At 46.0% G+C, this 26,599-nt stretch overlaps 2 protein-coding genes across 3 annotated transcripts in view; both read right to left on the reverse strand.

Annotated features, from left to right (window-relative positions):
* Ep300 (E1A binding protein p300) overlaps positions 1-15,024 on the reverse strand; it is a 75,138-nt gene extending 60,114 nt beyond the window's left edge. Inside the window, exons 1-2 of one of the 2 annotated variants that reach the window (XM_048354825.1) lie at positions 14,449-15,024; positions 1,472-2,106 (exon numbers count right to left, since the gene is read on the reverse strand). In XM_048354825.1, the coding sequence (XP_048210782.1) occupies positions 1,472-2,106; positions 14,449-14,542 (729 nt within the window). In that variant the 5' untranslated portion in view covers positions 14,543-15,024. The remainder of the gene's footprint in view (positions 1-1,471; positions 2,107-14,448) is intronic. The other variant, XM_048354821.1, reaches the window with a different exon arrangement.
* On the reverse strand, positions 14,645-26,156 carry LOC125347170 (translation initiation factor IF-2-like). Its single transcript, XM_048340265.1, has 3 exons — positions 26,027-26,156; positions 15,188-15,786; positions 14,645-14,959 (listed from the first exon to the last, which is right to left on the reverse strand). The coding sequence occupies exons 1-3, from the start codon at positions 26,154-26,156 to the stop codon at positions 14,645-14,647; spliced, it is 1,044 nt and encodes a 347-aa protein (XP_048196222.1).
* Between the last annotated feature and the right edge of the window lie 443 nt (positions 26,157-26,599).

Raw genomic sequence — 26,599 nt, forward strand, 5'->3', positions numbered from 1 at the left:
TCAATCGGGGCCTGTCCCTGACCTTTTGTACTCAAGGCTAGCTAGCACTACCACTTTGAGCAACGACTCAAAGCTGACTCGAGATAGGAGACTCACTGACTTGACTGTCTGGGCTGGCTTCAAACTGTGTTCCTCAGATCTCAGCTGCCTAAGTAGCTAGGATTATAGGTGTGAGCCACTCGTATCCAGCTCAAAAAAAACAACAAAACAACATTTTTTTTTTAAGTCCTTGGGCTTTAACTCAGGGCCCAGGCACTGTCCTTGGCTTCTTTTTGCTCAAGGCTAGCATTCTACCACTTGAGCCACAGCGCCACTTCTGGCTTTTTCTATATATGTAGTGCTGAGGAATCTAACCCAGGGCTTCATGTATACGAGGCAAGCAGTCTACCACTAGGTCATATTCCCAGCCCCCCCCCCCCCCCAATTCTTATCTCCAATTATACTGCAAAAATCCAAACGCAAAGGTCTGGCTCAAGTGGTAGAGCACCAGCCTTGAGCAAAGAAACCAGGGACGAGTACAAGGCCCCCAGTTCAAGACCAGTACTGCCCCCCCAAAAGGATATCTCTATCAGTACCATAATTTCCCCATGATAGAAAGGCAAATGTAGGGGTGAAAAAAATTAAAGAAAAACTACTGGTAACCCTACCTACTCAGGAGGCTGAGATCTGAGGATCCTAGTTCAAAAGCCAGCCCAGCCCAGCCCACCCCCAAGGCAAGTGTGAGACTTATATCCAATTAATCACCAGAAAACTGGAAGAGGGGCTGGGAATGTGGCTTAGTAGTAAGAGTGCTTGCCTAGCATGCATGAAGCCCAGGGTCCAATTCCTCAGCACTATATAAACAGAAAAAGCCAGAAGTGGCACTGTGGCTCAAGTGGTAGTGCTAGCCTTGAGCAAAAAAAGCACACAGACACTGAGTCCAAGCCCCATAACCAACCAAAAAAGAAAATAAAAAGCTTCAAAACTTGAAATTAACACTCCTCTTGAGGAAGGAAGCTCCTTTGGACAAACAAAGCTGTGAAGATATACAGAATACTAGTCAGTTGTAAAGTAAAAAAAAAAATATATGAGGGCCAGGTGCCAGTGGACGCCAATGGCTCACGCCCATAATCCTAGCTACTCAGGAGGCTGAGATCGGAGGATCTTGGTTCAAACCCAGCCCAGGCAGGAAAGTTGAAAGACTCTTATTTTCAATTAACCACCATAACACCAGAAGTGGTTACGTAGCTCAAGTCATAGAGCCCTAGCTTTGAGCTGAAGAGCACAAGGACAGCACCCAGAGTTGGAGACCCACAACCAACCAAAACAAATAAGCAAAAAAAAAAACAAAAAAATTTTAAGAGGTTCTCAAAACTTGTAGAAGCCCAGCAAAACCTTGTACTATGCGGGAGATGGTATACAATATACAACACTGAAAATCCTCACCAGAACACTCAAGATGGGTACTGAATGTGCACAAACCAACACTTACCTTAAGAGGCTGGGGGCCTCTCAATCCTGCTTGTCCTCCCATCTGGGGAGAGCCTTGCTGCAGTGGCTCAGTCAATAAGCTGCCAGTATTTCCCATGCCTGGGTTTGGGTACTGCATATTCGTTCGTCCCCGGCCTGCTCCAATTGAACCATTCATGACTTGATTAGGCATTATCCCCTGTCCGTTGCCCGCCAACATTCCAGGATTCATGCCAGCATTCATCCCTGTGTTCATTCCCATGGCAGGCTGATTTACTGGACTGTTCATCATACCTGTTGTGGACTGAGTAGGACCCTGATTTGGTCCACTAGTACCCATCCCCATGTTGGGAGAAGTCAAGCCAGGCTGTGCCATTGGGCTTTTGACCATGCTATTTATCAAACCTAATCCAGGACTGTTCTGTTGGGCCTGACTTGCCATGACCTGGCCTGGACCACCAACCCCCATATTGAGGTTAGGGGAACTACCAGATCGTAGTAATTCTGACAACTGTTTATGTTTGGAAGCTGCATCTTGTACTATGCCAAGACTTGTCTGAAGCTGACTAATATCACCACCATTGGTTAGTCCCAATTCTGTAGAGTTGATTAATTCATCCGGTAAGTCGTGCTCCAGGTCAAATAGAGAGCCAAAATCTAAACAAAAATACAAAAGATAAAAGGTTAAAGTTTAACACAAGAATCAAACTGTTATTAAAAAATTTTTATAAGAAACTTTTACATTTTGGTTCTTACAAGTAACATTTCCAAACATGACCCCCCGCCTCGGGAATAACATTTATTATTATGCTGTTATATTTGCTGAACTATGTTGTATTTAAAAATTGCTATGTAATCAAAATGAGGGAATTTTTGGTTATAAAACCACCTTTAAATACTTGAGAACTACGCCTACAATTAATTAAATGTGTGACACCCATTACATGAGTAATTGTAAGTTATACTGATAACCATCAAAAAGAATATTCAGGTGGGTGCGGGTGGCTCACACCTGTAATCCTAGCTACTCAGGAGGCTGAGATCAGAAGATCTGAGTGCAGTCCAAAGCCAGCACTGAGCAAGAAAGACCTTAAGACTATCTCCAATTAACCAGCAAAACGCTTGAAGTTGAGGTGAGGGTCATCAGGAGGCTGAGATCAGAAGATCTGAGTGCAGTCCAAAGCCAGCACTGAGCAAGAAAGACCTTAAGACTATCTCCAATTAACCAGCAAAACGCTTGAAGTGGAGGTGAGGGTCATGTAGTAGAGTGCTAGCCTTGAGCTCATGTGTCCTGAGTTAAAATCCCAGGGCCAGCACAAAAAAATAAAAAAGAAAGGATATTCAAACTGGGTGCTAGTGGCTAGTATAATCCTAAACTACACTGCTCAGGAGGCAGAGTTCTGAGATCTGTAGTTTAAAGCCACCCCAAGCAGAAGCAGAAAATGCCGAGATTCCTATCCTACTAGCCAGCAAAAAGAAGCTGGACTAGAGATGTGGCAGAATTGGTAGAGTGCCAGCCTTGAGCAGAAAAAGCCAAATGAGAGCTCAAGCTTGAGTTCAAACCCCAGGATATAAACAGATATGCAATTAAACTGGACTAATTTCAGAACTACTCACAAAACACAAACTAATTAAAAATAAAAATGAAATATTTAAAATATAACCCACAAAGACATGCAATACAAAAGACTTTCTTTGTATAACAAAACCTGTAAATTCAGGGGCTGGGAATATGGCCTAGTGGCAAGGCTGCTTGCCTTGTACACACAAAGCCCTGAGTTCAATTCCCCAGCACCACACATATAGAAAATGGCCAGAAGTGGCACTGTGGCTCAAGAGGTAGAGTGTTAGCCTTGAGCAAAAAGAAGCCAGGGACAGTGCTAAGGCCCTGAGTCCAAGGCCCAGGACTGGCAAAAAAGAAAAAAGAAAAAAAAAGGAACCTGTAAATTCAGTGTGAGCTCTAGAAAGACTCTTTACAAAAGGTCTGAGTAAATAAATTAGTTTTAACATGATTTGTAAAACCAGACACTGGTGACTCATGCCTGTAATCATGGCTATTCACAAGGCTGAGGATGCAGGTTCAAAGCCAGCCCAAGGCAGAAAGTCCATGAGATTTTTGCTAGTCCTGGGGCCTAAATTCAGGGCCTGAGCACTGTGGTGCTGAGGAATCAAACCCAGGGCTCCATGTATAAACTAGGCAAGCACTCCACCACTACTAGGCCATATTCCCAGCCCTAATCTTATCTTCTATTACCATCAAAAAGCAGAAAGTGGCTCAAGTGATAAGAATGCTAGTCGAGGGGCTGGGAATATGGTTTAGTGGTAGAGTGCTTGCCTAGCATGCATGAAGAAGCCCTAGGTTCCTTTCAGTACCACATAACTAGAAAAAGCCAGAGGTGGTGCTGTGGCTCAAGTGGTAGAGTACTAGCCTTGAGCACAGGGAGGCTTAGGGACAGAGCCCTAGGATTGGCATTAAAAAAAAAAAAAAAAAAGTGAAAGAGTGGGGTGCTGGTGACTCACGCCTGTAATCCTATCTACTCAGGAGCCTGAGATCTGAGGATCCCAGTTTGAAGCCAGCCCAGGCAGAAAACTCCGTAAGACTGTTACCTCTAAGAAACTACTCAAAACCACCAGAAGTGGTGCTGTGGCTCAAGGGGTAGAGTGTTCACCTTGAGCAAACCAAGCTTAAGGACAGTGCCCTGGCCCAGAGTTCAAGCCCCAGGGCAAGCAAAACAACAAACAAAAAAACAAACTAAAAGGATTCTCAGATCTCAGTCTTCTGGGTAGCTAGGATTACAGGCATGAACTATCATCACCCAGTCTAGCTTCAATTTTTAAAGCAAGTAATTTTTTAGTGGTGATAAAGGGAGGGGGGACCTCAGGGCCTTGTGCTTGGTAGGAAGTGCTGTTAGCACTAAGCCTTGAACAATTCTTGATTCTGAGTAAGCCTCAGGATGTGCTCCTGGTGGATGGAGACTATTATGCCATGTTTTTAAACACCTGATCTACAGAAAACAAAGGTGAAAGTGAATGGTTTCTGAATTGACATCTGCTATGGTTTCCACATTTGTAACTAACAGTGTTTGTTACAACTTGGAGTTTTTTGTTTGTTTTGAGATGGCTGGCCCCAAACTCTTTGACTTTCGTACTTCAGCCTACTGAGATTATAGTCAGGCAGCTGTGCCTAGAAAAATATACATCTTAAACAATTCACTTCGGTAATTACAACTTGAAAAACTTCCATGACAAATGATGAGCTCATTTCAAAAGAGCTGGGTGCTAGTGGTTCATGCTGTGAATCCTAGCTACTAAGGAGGCAGAGAGCTGAAGATCATGATTAGAAGCCAGCCAGAGCACAGAAGTCCCCACGAGATTCTTATCTCAATTAACCACTCAAAACGCGAAGTTGAGCTGTGATTCAAAGTGGTAGAGTGCTAGCCTTGAGCAAAAGAGCTCAGAGACAGTGCCCAGGCCCTGAGTTCAAGCCCCCCAAAAAGGAAAGGGAGGTAAATAATAAACTTCTGGTCTTCTAGCCATTAGGTCCTCTCCCCCTGCTGATTCTGGGCAATGCCATGAGAACTAGCATTTTACCGTGTTGCTCTATTCCTACAATTTTTATCCTGATGACAAAATAAATGCCAAATTCCTTAGTATATTTGTCTTTCCACAATATGACTCCAATATTCTCTTCCATCTGTCTGTCACACAACACTATCATACCCTATGTACATCCTAGCAATAATACAACCATTTGTATTTGAAATACTGTTTGACTTTTCCTATTTCTAGGAAAAGGTAAGTACTTTCTTACTTTCTGCTCTAGCCATCCTGTTCGAATACAAATTTTTCTTCATTATCAAGCTTTCTTTCCAAAAACATCCAAAATCTACCCTGTATGCTTCCTTGGAGACTTAACTTCTCTGCCAGGTACCAGTGGTTCATGCCAGTAATCCTAGCTACACCGGAGACTGAGAACTGAGGACTGCAGTTCCAAGTCAGCCCTAGAAGGAAAGTTTGTGTTAACCACCCAAACACCAGAAGTGGAGCTGTGGCTCAAGTGGTAGTGTACCATACGTGAACAGAAAAAAAACCAAGGACAGCATCCAGGCCCAAGTTCAAGCCCCAGGACACATGGACACACACAGGTGCACGTACGCGGGCACACACACAGTGTGTGCATGTATAACTTACAGGCAAACTGTATGTTCAAATGTACTAATCCTCACCAAATCCCTACAGGCTTTGATAAAACAAACTACTTATTCTTTGTATCCCAAATGCTTAACATTTGGTAGGTACTCAACATCTGCTAGCTGAGAAAGAGGTGTATCAAATGAAAACAGACACGACTTTAAAATAATCTATATTTTAACTCATCACCTCACCCCCACACATACATACATTCTTCCTATATTAGTAAATTATCATCTAGCAATCCAAACTTGAAATCTGGAAACTATCCCAGATTCTTCCATGTGACTAAATGGTCAATCAACACCAAGTAATGTTGACCACTCATCTTCCCTAAAATTTTTTTTTTTGGGGGGGGGTTAGTTGTGGGACTTGAACTCTGGGCCTGGGCGCTGTTCCTGAGCTCTTCAGCTCAAGGCTAGCGCTCTACCACTTGAGCCAGTGTCACTCCCTAAAATCTTTCTACTTCCCATCTTCTGTAGGAAAAAAAAAAAAAGCCTATGTTTAACAACTAAATCCTAAAACAACCATCTCTACTCTCCCTACTTGCTCTAGCTCCTTCCCAAACCTATACTCATTTTAATTACCTAAGGTGTGCTTCTGCTCCATCCATTTAAAAGAGCTAAAATGGGAGGTATAAATAGATCCCTTGATCATAGCTAGTCATAATTCTTTTTCCTCAGTTTGGTAGGATTTACAGACTCACACAATAAGCCATGCTCTCTAGTCTCATATATACAGTCCTGTTCCAGCCCAGTCTATCTATCCCAAATCCAATATCAATGCCTCAAAGAAAGCTACAGAGTTTTAACTACTGGGTTAAGTCTCCCTATGCCTCCCATTGTATACTATACTTTCCAAATACAATACCAGTGACATCAGACATTTTGTTTTCTTCTTTCTCCCCTCAGCTATAAACTCTAGGAAGGAAAGAAGGCACTATGTGTATGAATTACCAGCATATTCTCTCTACCCAGCAGGGAATAAATGCCTGGCATATAGAAAATGTTAAGTCTAATATAGGGCAACTATATCTCATCAACTCTTCTAAACCAGTATTCCTCAAATTGTGATTCACAAATAATGCGTCATAAAACCAATCTAACAGATTGTAACTCCTGCTTTAAAGAAAAAATTATAATCAGTGCATTGCAAGCAGTAAGGATGAATATTGTTTGTTCACTGTTGAGACAAGGGCTATGGTTCTACACATAAAATGTATTTCTTACTAAGGTATGGTCAATTTATTTTGAAAAGCACTGGATACCTTTATAAGAAAGTCAATAAGGGGACTGGGAATATGGCCTAGTGGTAAAGTGATCACCTAGTATACATGAAGCCCTGGGTTCAATTCCTCAGCACCACGTATATAGAAAAAAAAAAAAGCCAGAAGTGGTGCTGTGGCTCAAGTGGTAGAGTGGTACTAGCCTTGAGCAAAAAGAAGCCAGGGACAGTGCTCAGGCTCTGAGTTCAAGCCCCAGGACTGGCAAAAAAAAAAAAAAAGTGATTAAGACTCAGATAAGCAAATGAAAAATAGACTAGCACTCAGTCACACTTTTTTTCTTTTTTTTGCCAGTCCTGGAGATTCAACTCAGCGCCTGGGCACTGTTTATGTGGTACTGAGGAATTGAACCCAAGGCATAATTCTTTAGCAAAAAAACCATTCTTATTCCCAAGCATGATAAACAATAATTTGCACTTAAGTTTTTCAAGGTCATTTAAATGCTTGTTCATTTTCATTTAGAAAACAGACATCAGTGATATAATTTAATACTCTTATTTTAATCTCTGCTATTACATTTTTTGTTTTTGGTACTTGGGAGTAGAACTCTGGGCCTCTCCTTTGCTAGGCAAATGCTCTATGGTTTTGAAGTATATCTTAACTTTTTTGTTCTGTTTTTGATCTAGGGACATTCTTGCTTTTTCAGCAGATTTATACTGTGATTCTCCTTACATTCCCCACCTATATATGTACCACCACATCCAACTGATTCTGTTGAGATGAGGGCAGAGGGTCAGAGTTTTTTGCCTGTGTTGGCCTAGAGCTTCAATGACAGGTATGAACCACTATGTCCAGCTATTGCCTGAAATGGGGAAGGGGAGTCCTAACTTCTTTTCTGACCTAGTTGGGAACCATAATCTTCCTAATTCTGACCCCTAAGTCAGTAGCTGACCATGTTTCCATATCCTTGTACTCAAAAAACAAAATTAAACAACAAAAAAAACACTTCAATCTTTAGGCAGATTATATTAAAACTAAACCAGTGGCTCGCACCTGCAATCCTAGGCAGGAAAGTCAGTGAAACTCTATCTCCCACTAATCAGCTAGAAATGGAGGAATGGCTCAAGTAGAAGAGCATCAGATTTAAACTTCATGCAAGTAGTAGAGCATCAGATTTGAACTTCATGTACTTGCCTTTCTCTTTATCCAATACAGAGATTTTTAAAAACAGCCTACCATTACTTGCTTTGTGGTAAATTCAGCACCAAAATTTCAGTCAATATTTTATTTATTTATTTATTTATTTTGGCCAGTCCTAGGCCGTGAACTCAGGGCCTGAGCACTGTCCCTGGCTTCTTTTTTGCTCAAGGCTAGCACTCTGCCACTTGAGCCACAGCGCCACTTCTGGCCATTTTCTGTATATGTGGTGCTGAGGAATCAAACCCAGGGCCTCATGTATACGAGGCAAGCACTCTTGCCACTAAGCCATATTCCCAGCCCCTCAGTCAACATTTTAAATAAGTGCATAGTATGCAGAATATTTATTTGATCATGAAGCTTGAATTCAAGGCCTAGACATTGTCCCTGAGCTCTTTTGCTCAAAGCTAGTGCTCTATCAGTTTGAGCCACTGTACCACTTCTGGTTTACCAGTGGTTATTTGGAGATAACAATCTCAGATTTTCCTGCAGGCTGGCTTTTAATGGTGATCCTCAAATCTCAGCATCCTGAGTTTAGTTAGAATTACAGGCTTGAGCCACAAGTACCCAGATATGTGTTTTGTTTTTGTTTTTTTTTGGGGGGGGGGCCAGTCCTGGGGCTTGAACTCAGGGCCTGAGCACTGTCCCTGACTTCTTTTTGCTCAAGGCTAGCATTCTACCACTTAAGCCACAGTGCCACTTCTGGCCTTTTCTATATACGATGCTGAGGAATTGAATGTATACAAGGCAAGCACTCTTGCCACTAGGCCATATTCCCAGCCAGCAACTGTATTTTTTTTTTCCCTTTGGCCAGTCTTGGGCCTTGGACTCAGGGCCTGAGCACTGTCCCTGGCTTCCTTTTTGCTCAAGGCTAGCACTCTGCCACTTGAGCCACAGCGCCACTTCTGGCCGTTTCCTGTATATGCGGTGCTGGGGAATCGAACCCAGGGCCGGATGTATACGAGGCAAGCTCTCTTGCCACTAGGCCATATCCCCAGCCCCAGCAACTGTATTTTTTAAAGAGAATTTTCATTTATGTCTCAACTCTGTAAGGTGGATACTACATATAAGAAAGATGAGACATGGGTTAGCTAATTGGCCCAACATCCATATATGCCTGTACATAAATGTAAGTATGGGATCTGACTTTGAAAATCTCTTCTCTTGGGGCTGGTTAATCAGAGCTGGGGGATCATGAGATACTAGCTTGGGCTGAGATTATGGCCTAGTGGCAAGAGTGCTTGCCTCGTATACATGAAGCCCTGGGTTCGATTCCCCAGCACCACAAATATGGAAAACAGCCAGAAGTGGCGCTGTGGCTCAAGTGGCAGAGTGCTAGCCTTGAGCAAAAAGAAGCCAGGGGCAGTGCTCCGGCCCTGAGTCCAAGCCCCAGGACTGGCAAAATAAAATTAAATAGAAGTAAAGAAAAAAAAAATCTCTTCTCTTAGTCACTATTTTTTCCAATAGTCTTGATCTTACTATCTATATCTCCTAACAAAATTACTCCTAATTGCCCTTTTGAGCATTTATTAAAAGGGTTTACATCTAAAAACAAATTATATCCAAATTGCTTAGAAGCTTAGTACATCAATTAAATTTCATTTTCCTAACCTTTCCGTGATAATTGAATGATAAAATATTCTTTATTAAAATTTTTCAAATAAGCTGGCCTCTGGTGGCTCATGCCTGTAATCCTAGCCACTGGGGAAGCTGAGATCTGAGGATGGTGGTTCAAAGCCAGACTGGAACAGGAAAGTATGTAAGGCTTTATCTCCAATAAACTACACCCAAAAAAGTCTAAAGTAGAGTTCTGGCTCAAATGACAGAGCAATAGCCTGGAGCAAAAAAGCTCAGGGAACTGCACCCAGCCTCTGGGTTTTGGCCCCAGGACCAGCACAAAACCAAAATAAAATTTTAGAAGGAAACTACCATCCATTATGCCGGGGGGGGGGGGGGGGGGGGGCGGGGGGCGGGAAGCAGGGAGAAGGCATCTAAGACAGGCACCAGTGACCACAATCTGTAACCTTCCCTACTACTAAGATGGCTGAGATCTGAGAATCATGGTTTGGAGGCTGCCCACCTAAGACACAGGGCTATTTACCTTCAAATAAACATCAAAAGACAGGAAGTGTGGGGCTGGAAATGTGGTTTAGTGGAAGAGTAAGTACATGAAGCCCTGGCATCACATAAACAGAAAAAGCCAGAAGTGGCGCTGTGGCTCAAATGGTAGAGTGCTAGCCTTGAGCAAAAAGAAGCCTGGGACAGTGCTCAGGCCTTGAGTTCAAGCCCTAGGCCAGGGAAGGAAAGAACGGGAAGGGGAAGGGCAAAGGAGGCAGGCAGGCAGTCAATTTATACCTAGTATAATGTGTTTCACTTGCTCGTTAACCTCAGGCCAGGTATGGCATTGTCCTAGCTATTGGGAAGGCTAAACTGGAGAGGATCAATAGAATCCTAGAATCTGAGAGACTGTTGTGGGCAACATGGATAGAACCTCTCTTAATAAAATAACAATTCAACCTCCAAAAGGAGGAAACTCAATTGGGCTTGGTGGCACATGTTTATGATTCCAGTATTCAGGAGGCTGGGACACCATGAGTTTGAGGACAGCCTGAACTATACAGGAGAGACCCTGTCTCAAACAAAAATAAAAAGGATTAACTAAAACCTGAACATGCAAAAGAAACATGTCTTATTTTCCATTATTTGTTAGGTGTCTGCATTGACAGAATAAAACCTAAATTGTTTTTGTAAATATACCAGGAAGTATTTTTACACTCCCACTTGTGTTTGCAACATTCTTCCTACACTTTCCCCCACTCCTATTTAACCATTTCATGTCTCTACAAACACCACTGTGCATTTTCAGCTGTCTGAATTCTTTCTTCCAAGGTGGAGAAGGTAGAAAAATTTAACAAAAATGTACCAAACTCTTTTCTCCTTCCCTTTCTTTCATTCATTGGACTAATCAATACATTCCCTACCACTGCAACAGAACAAAACTCTTGCCTGAAACGGCACACATACTGTAACACACACAACTTACAACTTAACAAAAGGTCACTTTATGTTATTGTCAGCTATACAACCTTCTTGAATTGAAGTCCTATCAATGAACACAAGACCTTAAGAGTAAATAATTGCCAGAGAAAGTTTAAGGTACTTGATAGTAAAAATGTTCTGCTATAATGTGCCTTAATAGTTCAAGGGATTGTGTCAGAAAGACTCGGCGGAAGCAGAACACTTAACGTAATTAACATTCATGCCTACAAAACAAAAAATTAAAAATAACGTAGGTCTAAGAGACAAAAAAAAAAAAAAGGAATGGCCTCTATTAAAGTGGCAGGTCACTAGTATACAATGTTATTTTGAGAAAAGAAAACCAACATATTACCAGTCAGACTCTGGGAGCTAACCCCTATAATTCTAACTACTCACAAGGCTGAGATCTGATGTTCTAGGTTCTAAGCCAGCCCAGGCAGGAAAAGTCAGGGAGATTCTTACCTCCAATTAACCACCAAAAAAAGGGAAGTGGAGCTGTACTTCAAAGTGGTAGAGCACTAACTAGCCTTGAGCAGAAAAGTTCAGGCCCTAAGTTCAAGCCCCCAATACCACTATCACAACAACAAAAAGTTCTTACCACTTGTTTAATGTAAATTAATCCTGTGGACAAAATAACTGGCATTATTTTATACACTATCTGTTCTGTTGCTTTGAAATAGGGAAGGGTTTGGCTTGGGAGAAAAAACCCAAGTCAATCTGGATACATCCAGTAGGGCCACAGAAATACCATTACCTACTTAATTATGTTAGATCCTAAAGCTGGGTCTTTACCAAGTGTGTGCTTTCAGTGCATACAACAATGCTTACAAATGTTCACTGAGCAATGGAAAGCAATATATCATCCTCACCAATTTCACTCAGACTTTAAGAAAAGAGATTCAAGCCACCTCACACTTATAATCCTATTAGGAGACAAAATATGAGGATCACAGTTCAAAGGCAGTCTGTGCAGTAAAGTCTGTGAGATTCTTATCTCCAACTAACCACCAAAAAGCCAAAAGTAGAGCTGTGGCTGAAATAATGAAAAACCTAAAAGACAATGCACAGGCCATAAGTTAGAGCCCCATGACTGGCACAAAAAGAAGAAAAAAAGGATGAGGCTCAAGAACACACACAAGTAAGTAGTATGTAATGGCATACAGTGTGAATTGAGTTCAATGAGGTGGTTATTTTCTTTATATACTCACTTCTTCCCCTAAAAATCTCAGTTCCAACAACAAAAAAATTGTACACCAAAGAATTCCTAAAGTAGAAACATGTAAAGGGAAAAAAATAACCCTATCCACAAATTTTAGAGAAAAATAATACTAAGACTCTTAGTATGAAGAGTGAATTAATCTCAATGTTAAAGACTGTTTTTACATTTAGGGCTTTAGTAATTATTCAAAGGTATTTCTAGGAGCAAAACAGTTTTTGTTTTTATTTGTCATGTGAGACTCTACAAAAGTAAGTTAGCCTAAGTTTTACAAGTTAGCCAAGTACATATCAAGTTGTTATGTAGAATGCAGTAGTGCAACTGAACGTATAGTTGAACAGAACTTCAAAACAAACCTGCTCTGATCAATCAGAACTAATCAAAATGCAGTATATAAAGTTTCCTCACAATATTCAAAGTCTACTGGCTAGTTCAAATGTAAAATCCATTACACAGAAACACAAAAATATACAGGAATGCGTATCCAATAATGATCTTAGTGCTGGAGGTGTAGCTCACTAGGTCCTAGTCAAGAGGCTTTGAGTTCAAAACCATAATAATGCAAATAAAGACATGAGTGTGAATGCAGTAAAGTGCAAATGAACACAATAAGGTATGTAGGGATATATGAACTTTGAATAAAGACAACTAAAAACAAAAACCCCTGAAGACTACAGAAGCTTCAGAGCATTGTCACAGATCAAAGTTCATATGAAGCCAATGCTAGATCCTTAGGTAAAGAAGTACTGAGGAGTCCTACTTCTCAACTTGTGTGTAAACTCCTGACTTAGGATACATTTATTTTACCAAGAAAACAATTCAATGCATCCTATTTTCATCCTTTAAAATGAAGCTCACTTGGAAACATGCTCTGTAAGTTCTTTACAAACTTAAAGGGTACATTAAACTACACTGCATTCTCACTGGCAGATGGAGGGATGACGTTGAGCCTGTTCTCAGGGAGTTAAAGATGTTTGTAGTAAGGAGGAACATCTTGTAAGACTGTCAGATGGCCAGCCATTCTTCCTCTTCATTATCCTGGCATCTCAAACAACTCAACAGCAAAAAAGGAGGTTCATAGCCATCAAATTTATAACCTGATGCTAACAGTAAGAAGGAAAAGAAGGGGATATGAGTTATCCCTGTTTTTCCCCTAACAAAGAGACTGTCTACATACAACTGAGTAAACAACCCTTTTTTAAAGAATCCATAAGCCTTTTAAACTCAAATTTCAATCTGGAAATATGTTTTAAGAGCAAAACAAAAACCACATGCAAACACCAAAACCTAACTTAGCACATTTTAAACTTTTGTATCATCAGTTCATGTTGGAAGTTCATGACTGGAACTCTTTGAACTTCTCATCTTGGATTCCTAGGTCCGCAATTCCAGAAAATCGTCTTTCCCCTACATCAGAAAATGCCTCTGCTTGCTCCATCTGAAAACCCAGAGTTTCAGACATTTTGGTCTCTCACCAAAAAACGGGGAGATATAAACTGAACTGCGCTCTGTATTGATCCTTAAAGCAAACAAGGTGGGGGGGGGGGAATAGTACGTAAAATAATTTTAACTTCACGTCAAACTTGATTATCAGGCACTACACATACACACATTTTTAACACCCCATTCCTCAACAGAAAATGTTGTTACTACACGGGGCAAAAACCTTGAAAGGGGGGGAAAAGGTAGTAAAGTAGACAAAATAGAATTTAATTTGAAGGAGGTAAAAGGATTTGAAACCTTCCTTTACCACCACCAGCAGAAAAAAGCTAACACTAAAATCGCACAAAAAATCCCTTACACACAAATGCACTGGCATTTCCTAAATTAAACTGCACGGAGCCAACAATAAAGGGCATTTCCATGCAGCCTTCACGAGCTCCAATTCCAGAACACACATCGATATGACATGACATAGCGCTGCAACGAAATGTTATCAGGAGGCAAAGAAAATGGTTGTGCTACCGGACCTTTTCGGCCAACCCATTCAAACACCTTTCAAATTAATGACGGGGCAGGGAACTAAGAGGAGACTCGGGGGTGGGGGTGGGGGGGCGAGATACTGAAGAATAAAGGTGCACGCAGCAGAAACGATTAAAGGGAACGTGGAAGGCCCTGGACTCCCGAGACTAACCTGTGCCGTCGCTGGCGGACGCCGAGAGGGCCGGAGAGGAGAGTTTAGGCCGCTTGGCTGAAGGCGGCCCCGGTTCCACCACATTCTCGGCCATTTTTAATTCTTTCGCAGATCGAGGCAGGGAAAACGCGAATCCTCAGGAAATCTCTTCTTCGGCCCGGGATCCCCGCCCCGCTCCGGAGGGGGGGAGTGGGCTTTAAGGGGTCTCCGTCGACACAGACAGGGGTGGGGGAAGTTCCTTTTTCTCTTCGCCGGGCGGCGGTGGCCGAGAGAGGGATGCGATCTCGGTAGAAAAGGTAGGGGCAAAAGGCGAGGGGACGGGCCCTGGCCAGGCCCGGAGCAGAGGGCTCGGCAGCACCGACCGCGAGCGCGTCCGCTGCGGAGAATCCCCGGGAACTCGCGGCTCTAGAGGCGCAGTCCCCAGCCCGCCGCGGCCGGCCCCTGCCCAGCCGAGGTCTGCCGGAGCTCCGCCGCCGCCATCAGCTTCTTCCTCCTCGGCGCTGTCCTCCTCCTTCTCATCGCCACAAGGAGGCGGGGGCGAAACGGGGGGAGAAGAGGAGGCGACGAGAGACACTCACCTCCTCCCGGTGCCCCCTCCCGGGCCTGCGCCCCCACCCTCGCCGCACTCCTCCTGCCGCCGCCGCCGCCGCCGCCGCGCTCCGCGCCGCCGCACCGGCCCCTAATGGCCGCACCGAGCTCACCCGAGCCGAGAGCCAGGCTGGCGCCGCCGCCGTCTCACATCGCGCGGCGGCCGGCCGGCGGGGACGCGGAGCTGGGGCACACCGGGGCGCGGAGCTCGCCGCCTCCGAGGGCCGAGGGGGGCCGGGCCGGGCCGGGCCGCCCGCCCCGCGCTGACGCCGAGCCCACCGAGGAGGCCCCGCTCGGGCGGCCGTGCAAGGCGGGCCTCCCCGCGCGCCGCGCTCGCCGCCGCCGCCGCCGCCGCCCTCTTCACCCGGGGAGGAGAAACCACTGCGGCCGCCGCTGCGGACCCCCACCCCGACGGCCGGGTGCCCGGAGCGCCCGCCCCCCCGGGGCTCGGCTCGGGGCCGCCCTCAGCGGCGGGCGACGGCGCCGCGGGGCGCGGGCTTATGTAATGGTCCCCCCTAGGCGTCGACGCCGGCCGGGCTCCGGGCCGCGGTGGGGGTGTGTGCGGGCGGGAGGGGGCTGGGGGGTCGCCGGGCCCGTGCGCCCCGGGCCCCCTGGCACTGTGTCGGCCCCGGCCGCCGCTCTCCGGCTGGGCTTCCTCCCGCGCTCCCGGCTCCCGCAGTTCGCACTCAAGCCCGGCGTCCCGCTTGCCCACTCTCGCCCGCTCCCTATCGCCCTCTCTCCCCCCCAGCCCTAGCACACAAACAAGATGGCGGCTGTTGTTTCTTCCCTCTGCCGAATCCTCCTTACAGGCTAGCGGTAGCGGCGGCGGCCGGAAATGAGCCAAGGGGGGTGCGGAGGGGGCGGGGCCGGGCTCCGGAGGGCGGGGCGGGGGCGGGGCCTCCGCCGCGCCGCGCACACAATGGGGGAAGCGGCGCCGGGGGCGGGGCCGCCTCCCGTCACGGGATCCGCCCCAGGCCCCAACGCGGTAGGCGCTTCCGCAAACTCCCCCGGCGACACCCGGTGGCTCCCTTTAAAGGGGAGGATTTATTTTAAGGGGGGGGGGGCCGAGGGGCGGACTCGGGACCTATTTTCGGTCGGTGGATAGTTACGGGAGGAAGGTGTCAGGGCCGGGTCCCGGCGCCGAGGACCGGGCTGGAACCCCGGGTCGGACGGAGCCCAGGGAGCTTGCTCGGGCCGGGCGCGACCCGGGCCGCAGGTGGCGGCGGTGGGGCGCCGGTTGCCCTGCGGCCCGCGATCCCCCCCCCACCCCGTGCGGGGCGTGCGAGCCCCGCCGAGGCCGCCGGGCTGAGGCCACTCGCTCTGCGCTCGCCTTTTCAGAAATGGGACCCAGTGTCTCCTCGCTCCCCGGCCTCCGTCCCCTTCCCGAAGGGGGCCGTTCGTACCCCCAGAGCCACTCCGGTTACCTATAAAGAAATGAGAACGAGGATACGTGCTGCTCCAGTGAGAAAAATTGTGTGCTGGGGGGGGGGGGGGCAGGAATCTCAGCCATCGCAGCAGGAGAAGGGCGGGACCCTGAGAGACTTTTTTTTTTTTTACCTACCACGTGTGGGCTTTTTGCCCATCCCTAACCAGGTAACATTCTCACCAGAGGAGCTTTAAAACACTTTTGGAGTCCACCCAAGACCTGAAGACATTTTAGGCTATCTCTTTATGAGGCTAGTCTCCTCTGGGCCCCAGTTTAGTTAGGACCAAGTTAAGAGACCAGGTTCGTTCCTGCCTTAAATGTAAAATAACTACAAGGGGAAAGAAAAGTGCAAAAGATCATGTAACGAGCCTGGGAAGTACTCAAATAGGAAGTCAGGTGAGTGGAACAGCAGCAGTTCGGCTGTGCAGGGCAGAGACGTAAAACTTTCCTATTCCTGGAATGAAGAGAATAACTTCAGAAAGCTGAGGTTGCAACTGCCCACGTGGATGAAGGAGTTCTGTCCTGTTCAAGCTCAGTTCCCCCACCCCCAAGGGTAGGGTAAAAGCAGGCAAATGGACAGGACAGTTGGCCACTCAGCCCCACTGAAGAAAGGGTCAGCAGTGCCATTAACATTTTTTACACCACCATCGAAAACCCTACTTGTAATTTTTTTTTTTTTGCGGGGGGGTGGGGTGGTCGTGGGGCTTGAACTCTTAGTCCTGGGCGCTGTCCCTGAGTTCTTCAGCTCAAGGCTAGCGCTCTACCACTTGAGCTACAGCTCCACTTCTAGTTTTCTGGTGGTTCATTGAAGATAAGGGTGTCTGGGACTTTCCTACCTGGACTGGCTTTGAACCATGATCCTCAAATCTCAGCCTTCTGAGTAGCTAGGATTACAAGTGTGAGCCACCACCTGGCTTTGTTAAAAAAAAAAAAATGAGATGGGGGGTTCTCACTAAATTGCTTGTGCTGGCCACATCAACTTGAGTTCCTTCTCTCTTGACCTCCTAAATTCTGCGATCATAGGCATTTGTCACTCTGTCAAGCTCAGGACAGTGCCTCTTTATCTTAAAGCTGTTACAAAATGAATACATGTGTAGGGGGTAAGAACAAGATGGGCTTTCAGGGATGATTTAGTTGTTTTTAATAATAGGCCCACATTTATCATAAAGACAAAGGAAAGAAATGTGGACAACACCTGGAAACTTGGTCTCCTTATGGGAGGTTGCTTGCACAGTTTTTTGAAGACTTTAGTTTTGCAGAAGATTCAGCTTGTATCTTTAGCAGGATTCAGACATACTTGCCCGTGTAGGGGGGAAAAAAAATACCTTGACACATGCTGGGCCCCAGTGGCTCACATCTATAATCCTAGCTACTCAGAGGCTGAGATGTAAAGATGGCCAATTAAAGTCAGCCCAGGCAGAAAAGCCCTTGAGACTCTTATCTCCAAGTAACCAGCAAAAAGCTGTAAGTGGAGAATGCTAGGTTTGAGAAAAAAAAGCTGAGTTCAAACTCCAGTACTGGTCACACATGCACACACAGACTCACATACAGTGTTTGCACTTACTATTACTCTATAAACCAAACAAAATACCCTTTAAAAGCCCCACGAGTTAAAAGGACTGAGCTCATGAGATTAGATTTAAGCAGTGGATAGAAAGTAACCTGGGGACTATCCTATGAGCAGAGAGAGTCACAGGCAGACGGGCCTGCTCTGGAAGGAAAGCTCTGCTGCAATGGGAGCCCACTTACTTGGCCCTTCTTCCCAGATTTGAACCTCTGCCTTTTTTGGGGAGGAGGAGGAGCAGAGGTAGGGGGACTCCAGGTCTGCCTGGGGCTTCAACTCAGGGCCTGGGCATTGTCCCTGACCTTTTTATGATCCAGGTTAGCATTCTACCACTTGAGCCACAGCTCCACTTCTGGCCTTTTTGGTGGTTAATTGGAGACAAGAGTCTCAAGGACTTTTCTTCCTGGGCTGGCTTTGAACGGAGGTACTCAGATCTCAGCCTCCCGAGTAGCTAGGATTACAAGCATAAACTGCTGATACCCTGCTGAATATGATTTCTTTCACATTGAGAGCCTGGTATAGGTAGCGTGGGTGGGCAATCCCAGCACTTAAAAGGTGAAGTTCAAGGCTGGGGACCTAGGAAACAGCAGAGCCTGGCAGGTAAGAGTAAGGACTCGGCAGAAGATTTAAATTCTGACTCTCTCACTTGGTAGCCATGTGGCTTGGCCAGGGTCATCATCTATTATGTAGGTGTTATGATTAGATCTACTTTGTTATACAGCTGTTGTGTTTGTAGCACATCTAGCTTGTGTGAGCATACACAAGGCCCTTGGGCTTGATCCCCAGCACCACAAGGAGAAAAATGATTAAAGATGAGCCAGGTGCCATAATGCCTGTAATCCCACCTACTCAAGAGAGAGAGACAGGAGAGAAAGAAGATCACACATTTAAGGGCAGCCTAGGCAAAATTAGGGTGACCCTATCTCAAGCCGAAATAAAAAGGCTAGGGATATACCTCTACTAGTAGAGTGCTTGCTGCAAGGTACTGAGCTCAATCCTCAATGCTGCAAAATAAATAAATAAATTAGGGCTGGGATATGGCCTAGTGGCAAGAGTGCTTGCCCTCATATACATGAGGCCCTGGGTTCGATTCCCCAGCACCACATATACATAAAATGGCCAGAAGTGGCGGTGTGGCTCAAGTGGCAGAGTGCTAGCCTTGAGCAAGAAGAAGCCAGGGACAGTGCTCAGGCCCTGAGTCCAAGCCCCAGGTCTGGCCAAAAAAATAAAAAATAAAAATAAATAAATAAATTAGTGATAATAACAATGTGGGGGCTGGGAATGTGGCTTAGTGGTAGAGTGCTTGCCTAGCACGCATGAAGCCCTGGGTTTCCTTCCTTGGTACCACAGAAACAGAAAAGGCTAGAAATGGTGCTGTGGCTCAAGTGGTAGAGTGCTAACCTTGAGGGAAAGAAGCTCAGGGACAGTGCCCAGGCCCTGAGTTCAAGCCCCAGGACTGGCCAAGAAAGAAAAAAAAAAAGAAGTTGAGGTAACCTTCAAGTGGCAGAGTTCCAGCCTTGAGCCCAAAAGGCTAGCAAGAGCTAGAGGCCCAGAGTTCAAGCCCTAGTACTAGCACAAAAGAAAGGGAGGGAGGGAGGGGACAGGCAAGAAAAATGGCCTAAAATTGCTCCGTTGTATTCAAGCAAGAAGGCTGCTCAAAGGAATAGTAAAAGATTGATATGCAAATAAGTAATTTAATCTTAGCCTTATGATCCTGGGCCGAGGCTACAATTGGTAACTACTGTCTTGCTGTCTGGACCATAGAACTGGGAATTTACCTAACATATCTCAAAATAGCTGCTCTGCTCCCTGCTGCCAGCAAGCATGTCTCTATAAGGCACTAATGCAGGCTACTATTGTTGCTATGTGACAAGCTACAGTTTTTATCCTGGACTACCTGGAGAGGAAGGCTGGGCAGGAGGGCTGTGGGAGTTTCTTTTTGTTGGTGGTGGTGGTTATGGAGTTTGAACTCAGGGCCTGGGTGCTTTCTGTGACCTCTTTTGCTCAAGGCTAACACTCTACCACTTAGAGCCACAGTTCCACTTCCAGTTTTTGATTGGTTAATTGGAGATAAGCGTCTCGTGGGGATTTTTCTGCTGCTTTCAAACTGTGATCCTCAGATCTCAGCCTCCTGAGCAACTAGGATTACTGTACAAGGGCGAGCCACTGGTTCCCAGCATGGAGAGTTGCTTTCCTACAACCTATGTAAAAAGTCAGCTGCAGTATGTTTTCCATACCCCCACAGTTCTTGGCCTTGAAGATAAAAATATCCAGTGCAGCTGGGTGCCGGTGGCTCATGACTGTAATCCTAGCTACTCCAGTGGCTGAGATTTGAGGATCAAGGTTTCAATCCAAGCTGTACAGGAAAGTCCGTGAGACTCAACTCCAGTTAACCGGAGAAAAATCACAAATGGTACTATCCCTCAAGTTGGAGAGTTGTCAGCCTTGATTGAAAAAGCCAAGCGAGAGCAATAGGCCCTACAGTACCACCTCCCATTCCCCCAAAAGAAATAGCAAGCTCAAATGTCAGGTAGGGGAAGCCATAAGAAGTTTGGAGCTGGGGCTGGGGATATGGCATAGTGGCAAGAGTGCCTGCCTCATATACATGAGGCCCTGGGTTCGATTCCCCAGCACCACATATACAAAAAATGGCCAGAAGTGGCGCTGTGGCTCAAGTGGCAGAGTGCTAGCCTTGAGCAAAAGGAAGCCAGGGACAGTGCTCAGGCCCTGAGTCCAAGGCCCGGGACTGGCCAAGAAAAAAAAAAAAAAGTTTGGAGCTGGGGGCTGGGAATGTGGCTTAGAGGTAGAGTGCTTGCCTAACATACGTGAAGCCCTGGGTTGGATTCCTCGGCACCACATAGATAGAAAAAGCCGGAAGTGACAAAAACAAAACAATAATGTTTGAGTACCCTTGGCATGGCTGCTTCCGGTGGGTTCAGCTTTGAGTGTGGCATGGTGATTCTCCACTGAAGGCTGATTTCCCAGGCAGAGATACATGGGGAAAACCCATGAAGTTTGTATTGCCATATGGGTGCACACGCAACAAATCAACCACAACATTCTGGGTGGTAATGGAGCAACTCTCCTGAAAGAGATGTAGGGGCTACCCTGGAGTTAGTTTGGTGCCGGTCCCGGGGCTTGAGCTCAGGGCCTGGATGCTGTCCCTGACCTTTTTTGCTCAAGGCTAGCTCTCAACCACTTGAGACACAGTCCCCCTTCTGGCTTTTTGGTACTTCATTGGCTCTAGTCTCACGGACTTTTCTATTCAGGCTGGCTTCAAACTATGATCCTCAGATCTCAGCCTTTTGAATAACTAGGATTACAGGCATGAGCCACCCTGCCAGGCTTGAAGGGCAGTTTTTTTGTGGGTTTGGGGGGGGGGGTTGTTTTGTTTTGTTTTTGGCCAGTCCTGGGGCTTGAGCTCAGGGCCTGAGCACTGTCCCTGGCTTCTTTTTGCTCAAGGCTAGCACTCTGCCACTTGAGCCACAGCACCACTTCTGGCTTTTTCTGTATATATGGTGCTGAGGAATGGAACCCAGGGCTTCATGCATGCTAGGCAAGTGCTCTACCACTAAGCCACATTCCCAGCACCCTGAAGAGCAGTTTTTATAATACATATTTTCTTCTTTGGGTTTTGCACTGAGTGCTTGATGGCTCGTGCATGAACTGCCCTGGATCTTTTCATTGATTGAGTGGACACTTAGGGCATTATGGGAAGAAATGTTTGATCAAGAGCCTGTGGGGACTATGAAACAAGAAGCACCAAGATGGACCATGTGTTATCTGCCACTTTATGTGACGTTTGCCACTATGTGTGTGCACAGGCACGCGTGCGCGTTCACACACAGGCATCCTGAGGCTTGAACACAGAGCTAGGCACCTCCTGTTCTAGAGCTTTTTTTTAAATTTTTTTTATTCCAGGCTAGCACTCTATCACTTGACCCACAGCTCTACCTTTGGCTTTCTGGTGGTCATGGAAATAAGAATCTCAAGAGTTTCCTGCCCAGGCTGGCTTTGAACCACTATCTTTAGATCTCAATCTCCTGAATAGTTAGGATTGCAGGCGTGAGCAACCAGCCCCGGCTGTCTACCTACCTAACAGTCCCCTTTCTTCCCTCATTCCCACTCACGGACCAGGGATGGTGGTCACTCAACCTGGCCTGGAGACTCTGGCATTTCTCAAGATGCCAGCAAAGGAGTTGAGTCTGGAATAATTTAGACTGATTTTCTTGACAGAAAAGGAGAAGTCTGCCAGGCACTAATGGCAGGTACCATTTAACCACCAGAAAAACAGAAGTTGAGCTGCAACTCAAAGTGCTAGTGTTAGGCTTGAGCAACAAAGCTCAGGGACAGCACCCAGGCCCTGAGTTCAAGCCCCATGACTGAGAAAAAAAAAACATTTTTTTAAAAGAGAAATTGTAAGGATTATATTTGAAAGCCAGCTCAGGCAGGAAAGTCTGTAAAATTCTAATGTCCAATGAACTGCCAAAATCCCCCCAAAGAGAGGTGTGTCTCAAGTGGCAGAGCACCAGCCTTGAGCTAAAAAGTCAAGCAAGCACAGGAGGCCTTGAGATCAAGACCCAGTGCAGGCACACACCTGACAAGAGGGAGAAATCTTCATGAAATAATCAGACAACTCCTTGTCTCTACGGTCCAGACACAGGTAAAGGACGCAGGTCCAATGCTGCCACGGTGAATCACACAAAGCCCAGAGCACTGACAGTAGGCACCAGCAACATGGTTTACTGGCAAACTGAACGTATGGCATAATGGTGGCATAAGAGGACGGGGGTATCCGGGTGCTGGCGGCTCATACCTGTCATCCTAGCTGATCAGGGGGCTGAGGATCTCCTTTTACGCCAGCCTGGGCAGGAAAGTCCATGAAACTCCTATCTCCAATTCATCAACAAAATGGGGCTGGGAATATGGCCTAGTGGCAAGAGTGCTTGCCTCATATATATGAAGCCCTGGGTTCGATTCCTCAGCACCATACATATAGAAAAAAGCCGGAAGTGGCGCTGTGGCTCAAGAGGTAGAGTGCTAGCCTTGAGCAAAAAGAAGCCAGGGACAGTGCTCAGGCCCTGAGTCCATACCCCAGGACTGGCAACAAAAACAAAACAAACAAAATCCAATTAATCAACAAAAAGCCAGAAGTAGAGCTGTGGGCCTGTGAATGTGGCTTAGTAGTAGAGTGCTTGCCTAGCATGAATGAAGCCACTCGATTCTTTAGTCCCACATAAAAAGAAAATGCCAGAAGTGTGCTGTGCTCAAGTAGTAGAGTGCTAGCATTGAGCAAAAGAAGCCAGGGACAGTGCTCAGGCCCTGAGTTCAAGCCCCAGCACTGGCAAAAAAAAAGAAGAAGAAGAAGTAAAGCTGGGGCTCAAGTAGTACAGTGAAAAAGCTAAGGGTGGGCTGGGGATATGGCCTAGTGTCAAGAGTGCTTGCCTCGTATACATGAAGTCCTGGGTTCAATTCCCTGGCACCACATATTAAAAAAAAAAAGTGATCTGGGTGCTGGATGCTCACCCTTAAAACCCTAGCTACTCAGGAATCTGAGAGCTGAGGATCTCGGTAAAAAGTGTAGATGTCAAGTGATAGGAACTGGCAAAAAAGAAAAGAAAAAGCTAAGGGATAGTACTTAGCTCCTGAGTTTAAGTCCATTGCTGTGTGTGTGTGTGTGTGTGTGTGTGTGTATTGGTACTTGGGCTTGAACTCAGGGCCTAAGTACTGTCCCTTAGCATTGTCACGCAAGACTAGCATTCTACTTGAACTACTGCTCCATTTCTGGCTTTTTGGTGAATAATTGGAGATAAGAGTCTCAGGGACTTTCCTGTCATGGCAGGCTTTGAACCTCAGAGCTCAGCCCCCTTGAGTGGCTAGTATTACATAGTATTACAGGCATTACAGGCATCAATAGAATCTTTTTGTTGTTGTTGTTTTTTAGCCAGTCCTGGGGCTTGGACTCAGGGCCTGAGCACTGCCCCTGGCTTCTTTTTATTTTTATTTTTTTGGCCAGTCCTGGGCCTTGGACTCAGGGCCTGAGCACTGTCCCTGGCTTCTTTTTGCTCAAGGCTAGCACTCTGCCACTTGAGCCACAGCGCCACTTCTGGCCGTTTTCTGTATATGTGGTGCTGGGGAATTGAACCTAGGGCCTCGTGTATCCGAGGCAGGCACTCTTGCCACTAGGCTATATCCCCAGCCCTCAATTTCTTTTGGTCTGGGGCCTGCATCAGACCACAATACTCCTAGTTATTCCTCCTAGTAGCTGAGATTCAAAGCATGAACCATGCTGTCTAGCTTGTTTGTTGAAATCCTGAACCTCAATCTTCCTAATCTCTGCCTCTCCAGTAACTGGGATACAGCAGGGGCCCATTAGTCCTAGTTTGATTTTCCTTTCATTTTTGTTTGTTGTATTAGAAACAACTTCAGGGCTGGGAATATGGCCTAGTGGCAAGAGTGCTTGCCTCGTATACATGAAGCCCTGGGTTCGATTCCCCAACACCACAAACATAGAAAACGACCAGAAGTGGCGCTGTGGCTCAGGAGGTAGAGTGCTAGCCTTGAGCAAAAAGAAGCCAGGGACAGTGCTCAGGCCCTGAGTCCAAGGCCCAGGACTGGCAAAAAAAAAAAAAAAAAAGAAAGAAAGAAAAAAGAAAAAGGAAACAACTTCAAACACGAAATTATATAGTTGCTAGGGTACATGGACAAGAGTTCCTCAGAATATGGAAAGTATACAAGTCCACTTGATTCTTATCTCCAATTAACCAGCAAAAAGCCAAAAGTGGAGAAGTGGTTCCAGTGGTAGAGCGCACATCTTGAGTAAATAAGCCAAGGGACAGCACCTAGGCCCTGAGTTCAGCCAGCACCAAAAATAAAAAATTATCCTATGGATATACGTGTGTGTGTGTGTGTGTGTGTGTGTGTGTGTGTGTGTGTAACATAGCTATTTGTTGCTATATTAAAGTACCTTGGGAAAAACACTAAAGGAAGAAAGATCCATTTGGGTTCATTTTCAGTGTGTGGCTCCCGGTTCCATGTCTCCGGGTCTGTCCTAAGGAAAGCATCCTGATGGGAAAAGTGCAGTGGAGCAGAGTAGTTAGTTACCTCATAGTGGCCCGGAAGCAGGGGGAGGGACAATTCTCATCCCTTGTTTAAGTATGATTGGTTTTCAGGAACTTAGCCACATGTCCAGACTTGTTTATTTTGTGCTTCTCCCCACAAGTACTCATTGCTGGGTGCCGAACCCTTTCTACTCTCACTGAATGTTGTTTTCACCTTTCTTTATACCAAACTCTCAGTAATCCCTTAATGTTCTGTGCTTAACTCATCAGATCTTCCCACTTGTTCTCTGTCTACTAAGGAATCAGCACCGCACGTCAGGTGAGATCTGATGTCTGTGCTTACACTGCACTCAGTGTCGCTCGTGCCTTTTTTCTTTTTTTTAAAATACTTATCCTGAGGCTTGAACTCAGGGTCCTGTGTTCTTGGTTTCTTTCCACTCTTATATGGTGCTTTGCCACTTTGAGACATAGTTCCACTTCTCTTTTTTTTTTTTTTTCAATTGGTCAAGGGACTTGAACTCAGGGCCTGGACACTATCCCTGAGCTCTTTTGCTCAAGGCTAGTGCTCTACCGCTTTGAGCCACAAAGCTACTTCCAGGTTTTGGTGGTTAATCGGAGGGAAATAAGAGTCTCATGGACTTTCCTGCCTGGGCATGCTTCCAACTTTGATCCTCAGAACCTCAGCCTCCTGAGTGGCTACGATCACAGGTGTGAGCCACCAGTGCCTAGCTGCATCTCACAGTCTTGGAGGCGGAGAGGCAGCCTGAGGCGTATTTGGGGAGCAGAAACAAAGAGGAACTTATGCCTACCTAGTATGCAGGAAGCTTTTAGTTCATACCCAGTACTGGCAGAAGGAAAGGAAAGTAAGGGAATGGGTGGGGAGGGGAGGGAAAGAATGAGAGAGAGGAGGACAAGGAAGCAGGGCTGGGAGTGGCTTACCGATCAGAGCCTCTGACAGAGGAAGCAGCCTAGGTGGAGGGGTACGGAGCTCTGTCTCTTTGAGGAACTGAAAGAAGTTCAGCTCAGCCAGAAGCTGACATGAGTCAAGCTGCTTTCCAGAAGAAGACATGATCGAAATGTGGAGAAAAGACCAAAGGGACAAAACGGAAGCCACAACTATGGGATAGCAGACTGGGGACTTGGCTCAACTGGTAGAGAGCAAGCATGAGGCTCAGAGTTCAATCCCTAATAACACTGTCACCATCATAATTTGCCAGGGATTGGTCGCTAATGCCTCTAATCCTAGCTAATCAGGAAGCTGAGAGCTGAGGCTTATAGTTCAGAGTCCACCTGAGCAGAAAAGTCTATGAGAATCTTACGGCCAATTAATCATCAAAAACCAGAAGTGGTAGAGTACCATATTTGAGCAGAAAAAGCCAATCAAGAGCTTGAGGTCCAGCATTGTGAAGGTGGCTAGTGGTAGAGTGCTTACCTAGCATGTTTGAGGCCCTGGGACCGATTCCCTGGTGCCACATAATAAATCAAATTAAAAGGAAAAAATAACTATAAGAA

The sequence above is a fragment of the Perognathus longimembris genome, chromosome 1, assembly GCF_023159225.1.
Source record: "Perognathus longimembris pacificus isolate PPM17 chromosome 1, ASM2315922v1, whole genome shotgun sequence".
Taxonomy (NCBI): domain Eukaryota; kingdom Metazoa; phylum Chordata; class Mammalia; order Rodentia; family Heteromyidae; genus Perognathus; species Perognathus longimembris.

Coding starts and splice junctions, on each gene's coding strand:
- LOC125347170 (XM_048340265.1), bottom strand. CDS start 26,156: ATGTCTTCTTCTGGAAAGCAGCTTGACTCATGTCAGCTTCTGGCTGAG. Junction 15,787..26,026: donor TCTGTCAGAGGCTCTGATCG/GTAAGCCACTCC, acceptor TTTGTGTGCTAG/GGCTGGGGGGGAGAGAGGGC. Junction 14,960..15,187: donor CCGGCCGGCCGCCGCGCGAT/GTGAGACGGCGG, acceptor GGCGATGAGAAG/GAGGAGGACAGCGCCGAGGA.